The 14,478-nt window shown below is 53.6% G+C and overlaps 2 protein-coding genes across 8 annotated transcripts; both read right to left on the minus strand.

Moving 5' to 3' along the window:
* Window positions 1-647: 647 nt before the first annotated feature.
* On the minus strand, window positions 648-5,329 carry NAA10 (N-alpha-acetyltransferase 10, NatA catalytic subunit). 2 transcript variants are annotated; one of them, XM_081276720.1, is made up of 8 exons: window positions 5,114-5,329; window positions 4,586-4,684; window positions 4,127-4,185; window positions 3,319-3,364; window positions 3,106-3,221; window positions 2,873-2,917; window positions 1,638-1,722; window positions 648-948 (listed from the first exon to the last, which is right to left on the minus strand). In XM_081276720.1, exons 1-8 carry the CDS (start codon window positions 5,132-5,134, stop codon window positions 712-714), a joined length of 708 nt encoding a protein of 235 aa, XP_081132846.1. In that variant the 5' UTR covers window positions 5,135-5,329; the 3' UTR covers window positions 648-711. The 2 variants fall into 2 exon arrangements, with proteins under 2 accessions (XP_081132846.1, XP_081132847.1); XM_081276721.1 differs by lacking the exon at window positions 5,114-5,329 and adding an exon at window positions 4,912-5,078.
* Window positions 5,330-5,580: 251 nt separating this feature from the next.
* On the minus strand, window positions 5,581-12,343 carry RENBP (renin binding protein). 6 transcript variants are annotated; one of them, XM_081276715.1, is made up of 11 exons: window positions 12,219-12,343; window positions 11,867-11,976; window positions 11,632-11,707; window positions 11,399-11,474; window positions 10,548-10,720; window positions 9,858-10,082; window positions 9,203-9,284; window positions 8,686-8,861; window positions 8,166-8,297; window positions 5,809-5,896; window positions 5,581-5,727 (listed from the first exon to the last, which is right to left on the minus strand). In XM_081276715.1, the coding sequence occupies exons 1-11, from the start codon at window positions 12,243-12,245 to the stop codon at window positions 5,609-5,611; spliced, it is 1,284 nt and encodes a 427-aa protein (XP_081132841.1). In that variant the 5' UTR covers window positions 12,246-12,343; the 3' UTR covers window positions 5,581-5,608. The 6 variants fall into 6 exon arrangements, with proteins under 6 accessions (XP_081132841.1, XP_081132842.1, XP_081132840.1 ...); XM_081276716.1 differs by having other exon boundaries at window positions 12,249-12,269; XM_081276714.1 differs by lacking the exon at window positions 12,219-12,343 and adding an exon at window positions 12,143-12,215.
* Between the last annotated feature and the right edge of the window lie 2,135 nt (window positions 12,344-14,478).

A 14,478-nucleotide genomic window follows, 5' to 3' on the forward strand; every position in this document is an offset into this window, starting at 1 on the left:
GTGTAGATAAGCCCAATGATCAGTTGGACACAGGCAACTGGCATCTACCAGGTATGAATTGGAGCTGAGCTGCAGTAGCTGGAAGGAAATGTGACTCGGGAGAGAAAGGGGTGGCAGAAGTAGTACTGCATACTAAGAATGAGGGGGAGATGCCTTTGAAGCTTAAGGTTGGCTAGTCTAGGCTTGTCCCTTCAAACATTGAATGTGGGAAAACTAGAAAGGCCCTGACAGATCATCTACCTCAGCCCTGGAATGTTAATGAGGACACAGAGGCCTAGCAAGGCAGCAGCAGAGCAGGGCTCCAAAGGCAGAGTGTCTGCTTCCTCAGTGGGGATCCTCCTCCCCTGACCCAAAGCTGCTGAAAGCCATGGATCTTGGGAGTTCCATCTCCACACCCCTGAAGAAACCCTTCCCTTTTACTTGGACTTGGCAAGTTGCTCTAGGTTCAAAGGTTGTAAAGTTTTTATCCCCTGGGCAGAAGCTGGAGAGGCACCCCCCCCACCACCAAACTCTGCAAAACACACCACACACACACGTCCCAAGGCTTCAGCAGCACATACACAAACAGGAACAATAGAGTATTAGCATGGGCCTGTGCAAGGATGACACGCAAACTCATGAAGTATGCCACACTCAAGAAACAAATCCCCAAGGACCATGGGCTGAGGTTTATTGTGAAAACCTATAGGTGAGGATGGGCTGGGGGAGGCTCTAGGAGGCCGAGTCAGAGGCCTCTGAGCTGTCCTTGACATCCGTGCTCTCTGTGGTCTCGCTGACCTCACTGAGGTCTTTGCTGTCCCCGCCACTATCCTCAGCAGCCAGGCCTTTCTCCTCACGACAGACCTCTCCTGAGCTGGGAAGCGAATTGCCTTTGCTCTCCACCTTGTTCTCAATGGCACCCAGGACCACGTGCCTGCCCTTTTCTTTCAGCTCCAGATGCCGCCTCAGCTGCCACCAGGAGCCCAGGGAGAAGCATGTAGAAAGAGAAAAGACATAAGTCTGTAGTCAACGGGGCAAGGGAAGCCAGGTTCAGTCACTGTGGGAGGGGCATAATGAGAGGCCAGAGCAGGGCCAGAGCAGGAAGCCCAACCGGTGGGGAAGACCTTGCTTGAGTTCTGACTCTGCCCTGCTCTAGGCCTGTTTTCTCACCCATAAAATGAGAGTGACTGTGCCTCCCTCAAACCAGCCACTGGGAAACCCCCAAGATAACAGTGCCCTTTAAGAGCCCTGTCCTCTAAGGAGGCATGACCAGGACCTCAACTTTCTCCACAGCCCAGTTTGGTTTTACCTCTGAGCAGGCAAGTCACAGGTATTCCCTGGTCATCCCATTCCCCGTCTGGAAAGTCTCCCTCTGCACTTCATATCCCTCCTACAGGCTTGTTTCCCAGAAAACAGAATCTTGGATGGATGGCCTCTTCTAGAGCCAGCCAAGGCCAAGGTCCCCACTTGACCACTTAGGAAATTAAGGTAAAAGAGGGGCTCCAACCCCCAGCACTACAGCTGCAAGGACTGGCAACAAAAGTTGGTCTTGCTTCCAGCCTCCTCTGTTTCAGGCGTCCCGATAAGCCACCTTCCCCCAGCAGGACCCGCCCCCCTTCACCTCCAGGAATGCTGCTGTGGCCAAGGTGGACTCTTACCTCATCAGCCATCTGGGTGAGGTCCCGCTTCATTGCATATGCATCTTCCCCATCTGCATAGTATTTGGGCTCCACTTCGCTGATCCTGGAGATAGTAAGAAAACCCAAACCTGGGGGCAAATTATCTTGGTCTCCTGGTATCATAGGCTAATGGATAGGTGTCATTTCCCCTTGAAGAATCCTTTTGGAAGCAGAAATCCCAGCAGAAAGGAACTCTTTTTCAGTAGCCCCATTTCCAACATGGCCTTCCCTGTGCTGTCTCCAGCAAAGTCCAGAGCAGGCAGCACCCACTGCCTTGACATCATTCACCACAGTCCTGCCACTGCCGAGCCCAGTCCAGCTATCAAGATCTGTCTGTGGTTCCTCATGAGGTTAAACCTGGGTTAGCCCTCTCTTTCCCTACCTGTTCTGCTCCCTATCTCTTACTGAGCACATAGCCAATTCCTCTGCCTAGCAAGAACAATGGGAACTGAGGGCGAGGGGTGCTGTGGCCTCTGTGAGTACTCTTCCCACACATTGTGGCCCCTGCCCAAGTAGCTTAGGGGGAGTGCCTACATTGGGAGGTGTGTATGCACACTCTGGTGGCCCTGCCACTGGAAAGAAAGCTGCACTCATTGGTCTGACCCCAGTCTCACTTTCAAGTACTTTCTGCCATTGTCTACTGAACACGTCCAGGTTCTCTTGCCCATGTTGGGCACATGAAGATTCCCACATCCTGAGCCAGCCTGCATTCATCCACCAGGATGCTCACAGCTCTAGGTCTCTTGGTGCTCTAGCTGGTGGCCCTTCCTTCCTGTGTCATCCTTCCTTCTCCTCTCAAAGATGGTTCCTAGTCACTTGGAGTCCTGCTTCTTTGTCTCTTTTCACGCCTGGGGATCATATCTATCTACTCCCAAATTTGAACAAAGAAGCCTCACATGTTCTTTGCCACAGTGACCTTCACCAACCTTGGCCAGTAGCAAGCTATCCCTCCTCCATCAGCAAGACATGCCAGATCACCCCCCCCCATCACAACATGCAGTGAACAGATATGAACAGGCAGGTACTGTCTCCATATCAGTAGCACAGAGTATGGAGAAGGACTCCTAGCAATGTCTGGAGTCCATAGCTGCCTGCCTCCCCCTCTTGGTCCCTCCCACATTGTGCCTGAAAGGCAGCTCAGCCCACTTCAACCAACTGGATGGGCCAGACCTGGGACCAGCCCCATCCCCTTAGAAAAATCTAGATCTACTTACTGAAAGTTGAGGGTGTTGGAATAGAGGTGCAGGGCGGCCCGGTTACTGCAGGGGAATAAGGCACTGCTGAACTTGGCCAGGCAGGCCATGTCCAGGTCCTACCCCTCCCCCTGGCTCCTCCTTCCCACTGATCCTACTTCCCAGATTTCCTCCAAAAGGCAGAGCGCCCTAGAACCTGCATCAAAATGTTGTCTCTTCTTCCCCCTCCCCCCATCCCTCAGCTTAGCTTCCACCTCTTCCTGACATGCAGGGAGACATATTTGGCATTGAAGTTCTCTATCATGGCTCGAGAGGCCTGATCCATCAGCTTCTGAGCCAGGCCAAGGCGCCTGTGGGAACGTTTCACAGCCTGGTGAGAAGAGGGTGGGTGGGGGTGGGATCTTAGTAAGATCTTAATGTAAGGGCTACCCCAACTACCCCCTGCTTCCTTGGTGGGCCCCACTTACCAGTGAGGTGATATGTCCATGAGGCACATCATCTGGGTCTTCTTCCCTAGAGGAAAAAGGAAAGAGCTAGAAAGGAGCCTGGTGCAGGCACAGCCACCCCCAAGCACCTGTGCACAGTGGATGTTCAAACTACTTGAGACTGGTCTTCTAGCACTCCAAGATCCAGGCTGGAGAAGAGCAGCCAGTAGTGCTCCCTCTACCCCACATTGACCAGATATGTGCAGTGTCAATACAATATTTTACCATGATAAAAATATATAAACAAAAAGGACAGGAAGGAACCTTAACTGCATATCACTAAGTGATAAAAACCCAGTCTGAAGAGTCTACAGACTGTATGATTTCAACTACATGATATTCTGGAAATGGCAAAACTGTGGAGCTGGTAAAAAGATCAGTGGCTGTCAGGGGTTAGTGGGGGGGGGCAGGGGGGGCATTACAGAGCACAGTAAAACAAGTCCTAGCCATATGTATAAGGCTGGGAGCTCACTGCACAGAAAGAAAGTCAAGAATGTAAACTTTGGGCACTTAGTTAACAAAGTATCATTGTTGGTTCCTTACTTACAACAAATGTACCTAATGCAACATGTTAATAATAGAGGAAATGGAGAGTAAGGGATCTTATGGGAAATCTGTACTGATCTGCTTAATTCTTCTGTAAATTTACGGTCCTAAAAAGCAGCCTATTTTCTTTTTTAAAACCTACACACATGAGCATCCATGAGACATAGGGACTGTTGGCCTTCCCCTCCAAAGTTTGTCTCCCACAGTCCCAGCACTAGACTTCTCTTCCTCCTTGGTGACTCACATTTTGGCCAGGACATACCCCACAATCTTCCCATTCTCATCCTCAGCAATGTAAGAGAGCTGGTGACAGAGAGGAAAAGGAAGTCAGTACACAACTTCATGTAGGAGCCCAAAGAACCCACAGCCCACCTCCTGCTATGTGCCTGACAGCTGGAAGTTGCTCAAGTGGTGAGTTCTGTGACAGCTTTTGACCTTTGGGCCAAGTCGGACAGTTTTCACCACACCACAGAGTGTCCTGTCTTTGACCCACAAGAGAAGAGACAGAAGGTAGGAATCCTGTCCCCACCCTGCCCCTATTCTAGGCTCCCTTCAGGCACCTCCTTTTTGTCTGCCCCTGCCCCCTCCAGCTGAGAACACCCCTATGGACCACAAAGCCCTCGGGGCTCTTATGGCCTTGCCCACTGGGGCTGCAATTTCCTCGGCCTAAGGTGTCCTACTCCCAAATTCAAACTCTTCCCACCTGGGGCCAGGAGAGGCCATGGTAGAAGTAGTATTTCATCTGATAGTTCTCAGGCAGGCAGAGGAGGTTGCAGTGCTGCATGTTCATCAGGTCCTCAGGCTGCAGGGGAGGACAGCGGGACGCGATCAGTTTAGGGCTGGGGTGACTAAGTAGGCCTCCGTCAGGTGAGAATCCAGCTCCCTGTCGGTGTTCTCGGTCTCCCTCCACCGCGGCTGGGAAAGGCTGTGAATATCTGACTGCACAGGGCCTGGTCCACAGCCGCTGGTGCAAAATGCGTCAGTTTCAGGAAAGAGTGAGAGCCTGGAGGTTCCAGGAGCCCACCCTACCGGGTCCTGACATCACGCAAACAGGGGATTCACAGCCCTAAGCCCTGCGTCCCTGACCACCACTGCAGGCTGGTCCAGCTTCACGGTTCCCGCGGCTGCCGGCGCGCAGGGCCCCAGGGCCAGGTCCCTCGGGAGCATGCGCACGCGGCCACCCGGTCCGGCGCCCACGCGGCGCGGACAGTCGCCCGCCCCGGCTCCTCACCCTCGCATTGCGGATGTTCATAACGGCGGCGGGGCTCGCGGGTCCCAGCGGGTTGTGAACGCGTAGTCAGCTGCCACCGCGCTCTGAAGCGATGCAGGGGAGGATGAGGATGGGGCCGGGGCCGGGGCCGGGACTGGGGCTGGAGCTGGGGAAGGGCTCGCGGGGGCGGCGGCGGAAGAGGCGGTGCGCTCCCGACCGGCCACCGGCCGGAAGTGCGCGGCTGCGGGACCCGCCCTCCTGGCCGCTAGGCCAATGTGTGGGGTGGTCCAGCGCGCAGGGTGGGCCAGTCCTCGGGGCGGGCTAGTGCGCGCACAAGCCAATGAACTGAACAGACGAAAGCGCAGGGCGGGAGTGTGGGTGGGGCGAGGCGCCAACCCGGCGAGGCGGTACCTGTGGGCTGCTGGACGCTGGCTACACGCAGTGGCCGCCCCCTCCCGCGCACCCATAGATTCGCGCACACCGACAGGTAGAACAGGCTCAGCTTTATTCCGCGCGTCAGCGGGCGGGGACAGCGGGCGGGGAGAAGGTGGGGGCGGGGGCCGAGGCAAGGCGGCTCAGCAGAGCGCCCAGCATCTCTTCGCACATGGCTAGGCACCGTGGCACGTGGAAGCAGCCTGTGGGGAAAGGCGGGTGGGTTAGGAGGGCAGGGGGAGCCGAGTCCACGAGCCCCAGCGGACCCGCTGTCCCACACTCACCTTTGAAAGGACCCCCCTTAATGGTGAGGGCGACCTTTCCCTCTCGATTTAGATAGCCAAACCACTCCCCATACTCGGGATCTCGAAACTGGAATAACAATGAGACAATGACAGCTAGAGCCGGCCGAACCTGCCTGGATGCCCCGGTCTGAGTGCTCGGAATGCTCATCGGAGCCCCGGTAGACCCCAGGTATCATGCCTCCAGAATTAGTGTTTTTAACCGCTACAAGGCGTCCTGGACAAAGATGAAAGCCGGGGAGTGAAAGGCAGCAGGCCGTCTGACCCTGTGTAACTGGCTAGAGAAGGGTCTGCAGGCGAGGCGCTGAAACTATGAGATGGAATAAAAAGAACCCTACTCTGGAACTACAGTCTACACTCCATAGCTTGATTGCAGTGGTGGTTACACAGGTTTATTACATTGTTATAACTCCTTGAACTGAATCCTTAAAATTGATACATTTTAGTGTATGTGAATTGTACTTCTGGTCAACCCACTTAAAGAAACTTGAGCCCGTTGTGGTGATGCACACCCGTCATCCCAATGGCTTGGCAGGCTGAGACAGGAGGATCCCGAGTTCAAACCCAGCCTCAGCAGTGGCGAGGCCCTAAGCAACATCAGGGAAACCCTGTGTCTAAATGAAATACAAAATAGGGCTGGGGATGTGGCTCAGTGGTTGAGTGCCCCTGAGTTCAATCCCCAGTACCAAAAAGGGAAAGAAACTTCATGGAGGCTTGACCTGACAGGAAACTGGTTAACAAGTAATTCCCCTGTTCCCGGATTCACAGATCTGTGGTCCAGTAGATGACTATGCAATCCTACACAGAGATCAGACTCCTGTCCTTGTATGAAGGGTTCCAAATGCATCTCATCCTTTTTCTTCCTCTGCCCCTGTCCAGTACTCCACTACTTTCCATACAGGGAACAGCAGCTCAGCTAGCTAAGCTGACCCATTCCCCCACTCCTGTCCTGCCTGCACCTCATCCAGCATCTGTCTCAAGGAGGTTTGTCAGTTCCTTACATACTCTACTACAAGGCCCTAGCCTAGGTCCATTTATTTTTCCTGATAAGTGGAGGCCCTTCTCAGAGGATCATAGAGCAAAACAATGACATTAAACTCTACTATCAAAATGTCCCTTTAGAAATTAGAGGGTGTAGCTCGGTGCTTGAAGCACTTGACTGGCATGCAGAAGGCTCTGGGTTTGATTTCCATAACTGCAAGAGAAAAGTCCATTTAAATTGTGATCTATGAGTTCATGGCAGCTGGTCAACATGGTGCACACCTGCAATCCCAGCAACTCAGGACAGTGAGGCAAGAGGATCTCAAGTTCAAGGCCAGCCTCAACAACTTGGGAAGACCCTGTCTCAAAAACAAAAGGCACTGGGGTTGTGGCTCAGCAAGAGAGCACTTGCCTAGCACACGCGAGGCCCTGGGTTTGATCCTCAGCACTACATAAAAATAAATAAATAAAATAAAGGTATAAAAGAAAAAAATAAAAGTCCGGGGATGTAATTCTGATAGAGTTCAATCCCCAGTACCAGGGGAGAAAAAGAGTTCATGGGAGATACTTGGAGATGCCTCTAACCACAACATAATATAAATAAATCTGGGATTCTCTTGCCTCCAGTCACAATGACAGCAGTGCGAGATTTCAGTTAGAGATCAGTGCACATAAAATAATTTTTCTCCTAGCTTCCACAGCCCATAGACCCCAGGATAAGAGCCTCTGCTATGGTTCCAGGTTTATCATCAAAGTGATCATGCCTTTGGAAATGCATAACCAATCTTCATTCTTTCCCCACCACTTGGGCCTCTGGGGGACCCCTGACTTGGTTTCCTTACTACTTCACGAGTGACTTTTGTTTCTTTGTTTTGTTGCCTCATAGCTCTCAGTATTAAATATCTGTAGCCATGGGCTGGGGATGTGGCTCAAGCGGTAGCGGGATCGCCTGGTATGCATGCGGCCCGCGTTCGATCCTCAGCACCACATACAAACAAAGATGTTGTGTCCGCCAAAAACTAAAAAATAAATATTAAAAAATTCTCTCTCTCTCTTTAAAAAAAATAAAAATAAATAAATATCTGTAGCCAGCCCAGACCTCTCCCTCTGAATTACAGACTCAGAAATCCAAACACAGCTCCACCAGCCTCCTTGTCTCAAGGCTGAGCAGGTCGTTCATGGTCCTGCCAGGCTTCTTATCCAGGTTGAGCCCTGCCTAGACCCTCTTTCCTCATACACACCCTTCCCTGCTCTAGTCTCAGATTCCTGCCCCTGGAAACTTAGGCACTCCCCATTCTGCTACCTGCCATCTCTGCCACCTACCAGGGGCTTTCAAGGGACAAGGGGGCAGCACTCACCTGGCGGAAGGTATACTCAGCCACCTGATAGAAGCGGTGTAGCAAGGCAGGGTCCCCACTGTCACTATAACCCATGAGGAAGGCAATCATGGCCTCACTGTGTGGCCACCAGAGCTTCATATCCCACTCCAGCTAAAAGTAGAGCAGAGGCAGGTGGCTGAGAGCCCTGGTCACCTGCATCCCTCTCAGTAGGGCACTCATCACTCATCCTCTGGTCCCAGCTCAGTTTCCATCTGACACTTGGAGTTTAATTGTGAGATATCTCTGGGAGGCTCAGAATGGCCCCTCTGACAGGGACATACCCCAAGAGACCCCTTAAAAGGACAAGTGGAAGGACAGGCTCCCTTTTAGCCCTTGAATCAAAACCCTGTCCCTCTTGTCTAGGTGTCTTTAAGCCCCTTGGACACTGTTCCCACCCATGGTCAGCACAGCCACCCTCAGCAGTCAGAAGGCCACAGCACAGGGAGCAATTCAAGAAAGCCTTACAAAGGAGGTTAATCGTGTCCCTGGGAGCGCCAACCTGGGTAGGGCAGAGGTTGTCAGCATCCTGGAAGTAGAAGAGGCCTCCATGCTCAGGGTCCCACCCAGAGTGGAAAGACAACAACAGGAACTTCTCTATGGTGTGAGCACGAAGTTCAGGATTGCCTTTCCTGAGGGCATGACGAAGCAGGAACCAGCCAGCTTCCAATGCATGGCCTGGGGAGGGGTGGAGTAAAGCAGCACCAGACCCTCCTCAGGCATGGGGGGAGGTCAAGCCCCCCTGGCACTTCCCTTCCTCCCTCCCTAACCCTTAGAGCCTTGTGTTCTACCCCCAAGGGATAGTCTGCTTTTCAGCCTTTCAGGCCTGCCTGAACCCTGCAACCTGGCAACAAGCTCCCCTGACTTATGCTCTTGCTGTTGCCAATGTCCCAGCACCAGAAGACCAGTTCTTCTCTCTCTGCTCCTCTGTAGAGGGTGGCAGAAGGCAACTCCCCTTACCTGAAGCCTCAAGCCTGAGGTGGTCCCTTCCTCAGGCTCAGTCTATTCTGCCTCCTCACCTGGGTTCTGGTGTCTCCCCAAACAACCAGAGAGTTCTTTGCCATCTTCTGACACGTTCTCCAGCACAGCTTGTCCATCCCTCTGCAGGGGAAGGGGCAGGAGAAGCCAACTCTATCATTTAGCTCCCAGCCCCAAGTAACCCCTCCCTCCCACCAGCCTAGATTCACCCCCATGGGCCTCCAGGTTCTAATCCTGGCCACAGGCCTGGGCCTCTTGAAGGGGAAGTGTAAAACATTAAAGGGGACTGACAGGGCAGGCATGGATGCCAGCAGAGGATGGGGTGGGACAAGGGTTAAGTCTGGGTTTCCAGCTCAGGGGCTCTGGCTCCCTCCCTTCAGCCCTTGGCCACACCCAGTTCTCTGCCAAGTGACATGCTTGGGCTCTACCTTCCCAAGGGCTCTGGGCTGCACTTCCCCAAATAAGCCTCCCCAGGTCTGACATTTGGAGTTTAATTGAGATATCTCTGGGAGGCTCAGAATGGCCCCTCTAACTGGGATATACCCCAAGAAACCCCTTAAAAGGACAAGTGGAAGGACAGGCTCCCTTTTAGCCCTTGAATCAAAACCCTGTCCCTCTTGTCTAGCTGTCTTTAAGGCAGAAGAATCACCCCAGGTAGTGGGAGAAAGTGTGTCATACTGCCCTTCACACACACACCTGGACATGCTGCAGAATCCTCTGGGCACACCAGTCTCCCAGCTCTGCATATTTGCCTGCCAGCTCCTCATCTGCCTCCCCAAGCTGGTCTACCAGGTTGAGTAGCATCATGGGCACTGCCATGGACTCTGCAGCCGGAGCCCCTGGCAACTGGGGCCGACCAAGCCCCGATGAGTCCTCTCGTACCCAGTGGATGATCTGATCCATCATTTCCACTGCTTCATTCTGCAGGAAATGGAGGTGAGAAAAGGAAGGCCCAGGTGAAGGCTGTATTGCCTCTGACTCAGCTGTCCTGTCCCACAGGAACCTGCAGGATCCTGAGGACTCAGCCCCCTGGTGGGAAGGTTGTGTTCTCTTCTGCACTCCTAGGACACCTTCTACAGCTCTGCTTTAGTACTAGCCTAGGGGCCTGGGGAGGAGGTGAAGGACCCCTCCCAGCTGCACCCAGGGTGTGGATCAAGCCCTCTCTGCCCCAGGGCCCTGTGGTGATACAGGAGGTGGGGCTCGGAGGTGGGGCTCAGAGGTGAAGAAGACTTGGGCGGAGAGAAAAACCCTTAGATATGATGAAAATACATGCAATCATACAGGGCTGGGGCAGGCCCAGGGAAGGATAGGATTGCATGGGACACATATAGCAGAGTTCTAGGGCACCTCTTCAAGGTGCACCCTTAGATCCATCCTCCCACAGACCTGGTAACGCTCTTCCCCTGTCACCCTCCACAGCTCATTCATGGCCATGGTGTAGAAACACTCGCTGAAGATGGTCCTCTGCACCTTGACAGGGAGGCCACTCTGAGTCAGCACAAAGGCACACTTCTTGTCAGGAGGTGCCACCCGCGCATAACGCAGCAAAAACTCGCCACCTGTGTTAGACCACGACGCAAGAAAAGACCACTGACTCCAATTAAAATCAAATTAAAGCAAGCTTATTATTTCGACCGGCTGGCTGCCTTACCCCTCAAAATCGTGGGAGCCAAGGATAGCCCCGAGGCTTCTTTGTGGCCCAGTTTTATAGCCCAAAAAGTTACACAAAGGGGGGTTACAGATAACAACACTCTGAAGAGCATAACACAAGTTTACATTTTTGCTGGCCCCAGCATCAGAATTTATGGAGATCTTAGAGACTCAGAGAGGGTCGTTATCTGGCCAGGGAAGGCCAGAATTTATGAGGCGTCACTAAGGTTTAGGAAACGGTTGTTATCTGGTCAGGGAAAACCGGACCTGGGTGAGTTCAGGGCACGGGCAGGCATTCCAATCAGCTTTACACCATCAACTAATGGCCAGGCCATAGAGACATCCTGATATTTTTACAGAAAACAGAAATGAATCCTTCATAACTTGTGACAAGCTGGCTTCTGATCTAAAGAGAGAACTAGGCTAGGTATATCAACCTGGTGGTTAGGGAGTTGGCAGGGGAGGACTCAGATGAGGACCTTCCCTAGAACCTTTACTGCTTGTAGATGGCTCTAGTAATGCCCCCATGAGCCTTATTGAGTAAACATGGATGAGGTCCCTGGGGAGATGGGGATAAGAGGAGGCACCTGCTTTGGCTGAGTCCAGAAGTTCAGAACGGCGGAAGCGCTGGAACTTGCGGTACAAACGACAATACATCCATACCTGTGGGGGAACAGGGCAAGTAGGGAGTGGCTTGGGTGAGGGGGAGGCCTAGATTTTCCTATTGTGGGAAGAAGACTGTTGAAATGACAGGCCTGTGTGGACTATCAGGAGGGGCCCAGGGGCACAGTGTGAGCCATAAGGCTGGGAACACCCATACCTGTCTCCCCTGCAGCCAGACATATTTGAGGTTGTCATACACCTGCCCATCTCGGCCCAGGCATGTGAAGAAGCCCCTGTGGGACACAAAGGGTTAGCGAGTGGGGAGGAATCCCACACCTCTACACACAGATGCAGGCCAGGCTGGGGCCATTGGATCTGTGAGTCGCATTTGAGTGAGGTAGAGGCTTGGGAGGGGCAAACACCCTGCTGAGGACACCGGGAGGGCCACGCACCCATGCTCCTGGTCATGGGAATGCTCCATCCAGAAAGCCACTACTCGGTCCAGCTCCTGCCCCATACGCTCCTTCCAGGCTCGCAGAGTCTCCCACTCCTTTTCCATGTCCTGAAGGGGGACTCAGGGGTTGAAGGCACAGTGACCCAGGAGGATTTCCCAATCCCCCTGGGTCTCAGTTTCCTCAGAGGACATCAGTGGATCCCAGAGCTCCCTGCCCCGTCCCCCCATAGAAGGCGAAGCTCAGGACACAGCCTCAGGGCTTCCCCACCACTACCTCTGTGCTGAACTTCTGACCCCACCTCCGCTGGGGCCCTCTAGGACAGCACCTCCCCATCAGTCCCACCACTAGCCTGTTGCACTCGGAGACCCCCGCTCATCACCCTCTCTTCCAGGAAGCCAGACGGAGCTGGTAGCAGTCTCGTGACTGCCACTCAGCTGACCCAGCTGCGCCCCACTCTCCCGCCCCTTCTCCACGTTCCGCTGGGCCAGGGGGCGGGGCCTGAGGAGGGGCGGGGCCTGAGGGGGGCGGGGAGTAGCTCCACCCCGGTGCTCAGCCCTGAACGACTCTTGGGCCTGAGATGGCTTCTGCTGGGCACCCTCTGCTGGAGATCTTCCTGGTGGGAAATGCTGCATGAGTTGGCAGGACAGTCTGGGACGATGGGGAGGGCAGGAGTGGGGTGGTGGGACTGGGTCTGAATGGAGTGGTGGTCTTGGCAGGTGTGCGTGGCTAGGGTGCAGCAGGAGAGGGGAAAACTGGAAATGCCTGAATCCAGAGGCTCTTCTGACCTGTGACCCCACAAGGAAGACAAGTCCTCTATTGAGTTAGTTCTCTAGCCTTCAGCAGTCAGCAATAGGCAGCTATTGGTGCTTATTTCCCTCAAGAAATGCTGCTGGCAGGCTGGACAGTAACTGTGGAACAGAGCACGCATCCGTCCAGCTTCCTGGGCCTGTCTTTCAGCCACCCAGTCTGTTTGCATTGTTCAGTGACCTACCCCATCAGGTGCTCCAAGGAAAGCTGACTAAACTGTTCTTCACTCTCCCTGCCAATTGGCCAGCCTCACTGCTCAGTAGAATTATGTGGGGAGTGTGTGTGTGTGTGTATTGGGGGAAGGGGGTTCCAGGAGCCAGAATGTCTGGGTTCCCTGGGCCCCTAGTGAGGTTGAGGGAGCTTAGACATTTTCTGGAAGGATGGATTGCAGTCCAGGAGCATACGTAGGTCTGTCTGCCTCATTGGTGCAGCTCTGGAAGATGGCCAGCATGGAGAGGTTCCAGTCCTTGAGCATGACGCCGTACTGGGGCTCCTACTGCTCTGTGCTGGCCTTTGGTGTCATGGTGGTTGTTTCCTTCCAGGCTATAGCTACTTAGCTCCTGCCACAGGCTGATTCTCCCAACATCAGTTTCTCTTTGCGGTGCTTGGGAGTAAGCTTGGCCTTGTGGCCAGCAGGTGGCTATCTACTGCAGCTGTTCTATGTTCACATCTCAGCTTTAGATCTTGCTTGGGGAACCCTGGCTTTGTACCCAGAGTCTTGTGTCCACTTGTATCATATCAGTTCATGTCTTGCCTCTCTGTACATACTCTCTTCCTGCTCAGCCAAGGGCAGGCCTTGATATGTGGAGGGTTCTAGATTTCTATGGGTGGTCTATGCCTTGGCTGCTCCAGAGGTGGAGAACTGGAAGAACTTCTGTCCACAGCCCGGGAGCAGGGCAAGATGGGGCCGTGCTGCCTGTCCCTGCTGTCTCTTCCACAAAGCTGAAGAGTGGTGTGCTCAGACTCAATCTCAGCACCAAAGACCAGCACCAAAGACACAACAGGTGTGGCCCTTGCCTTCTGGAGTGCAACGCAAGCTGCCATGAAGCAGGGCAGGGAAGGTGGAGGATGGGTGACCCCACATGTATGGGCTACAGGAGTGGGATAAGAACCCTTGCAACCCTCCCAAGCTAAGCATCCACAAGTCCAACAATTACATAGGCCCCTCCCCTTCTGAGGCCAGCTCCACATAGATCCTTCACCCCAGCTAGCTGGTGCTGTCCCATCCCTGGGCATGGGTCCCACAGTTCTCCATCTGAATTGCTTTCCCACCCCTCTGCCTGGTGAAGCTGCTCTTCTGAGCTCCTCAAGGTGCACATGCTGGGCTCCAGATTCCACCTAAGGTAAGGAAGACAGCCATGGCCCCTAATGTCAAGACCAACAGATTAGGTGGGTAGACATGATGTCCCATGATAGGAGATACTTTAGAACCCAATGGTATGAGCACCAGGGACAGAGCTTCCTGGTGGAGGTCCATTGCATTGGGCTTTCATTTTGTCACCAGCATGCACCAAATGCACATACCTGTGCACACAGGAGTGCCACAGGCCAAGAGATAGAGGCAAGTTTTGGTGCCCCACCCAAGGATCTTTTGGTACCAGAGTGGGTGAGAGGAAAGTTGGCAGCAGAGGTGTCAGAGAGAAAGTAGAAAATGCTGAGGAATCATACCCTCCACAGCTCCTTTCCTAAGCACAAGCCCCAGGACCCGGGCCTGCAGCAGGGGCCTGCCCTACCCCAGGCTTTTGTCTCCTATTCGATTAGCATTAAGCATCCATTTAGTCCATCTAATGCTAGCTGTACTG

Source organism: Spermophilus citellus (genome assembly GCF_964194105.1).
Source record: "Spermophilus citellus genome assembly, chromosome: X".
NCBI lineage: Eukaryota > Metazoa > Chordata > Mammalia > Rodentia > Sciuridae > Spermophilus > Spermophilus citellus.

Coding starts and splice junctions, on each gene's coding strand:
- NAA10 (XM_081276720.1), bottom strand. CDS start 5,134: ATGAACATCCGCAATGCGAGG. Junction 3,222..3,318: donor ATGGACATATCACCTCACTG/GTAAGTGGGGCC, acceptor TCTTCTCACCAG/GCTGTGAAACGTTCCCACAG. Junction 2,918..3,105: donor TCCCTGCATGTCAGGAAGAG/GTGGAAGCTAAG, acceptor ATTCCCCTGCAG/TAACCGGGCCGCCCTGCACC.
- RENBP (XM_081276714.1), bottom strand. CDS start 12,202: ATGGGGAGGTGCTGTCCTAGAGGGCCCCAGCGGAGGTGGGGTCAGAAG. Junction 11,708..11,866: donor TCCCATGACCAGGAGCATGG/GTGCGTGGCCCT, acceptor TGTGTCCCACAG/GGGCTTCTTCACATGCCTGG. Junction 9,285..9,857: donor GGATTCTGCAGCATGTCCAG/GTGTGTGTGTGA, acceptor CTTCCCCTGCAG/AGGGATGGACAAGCTGTGCT.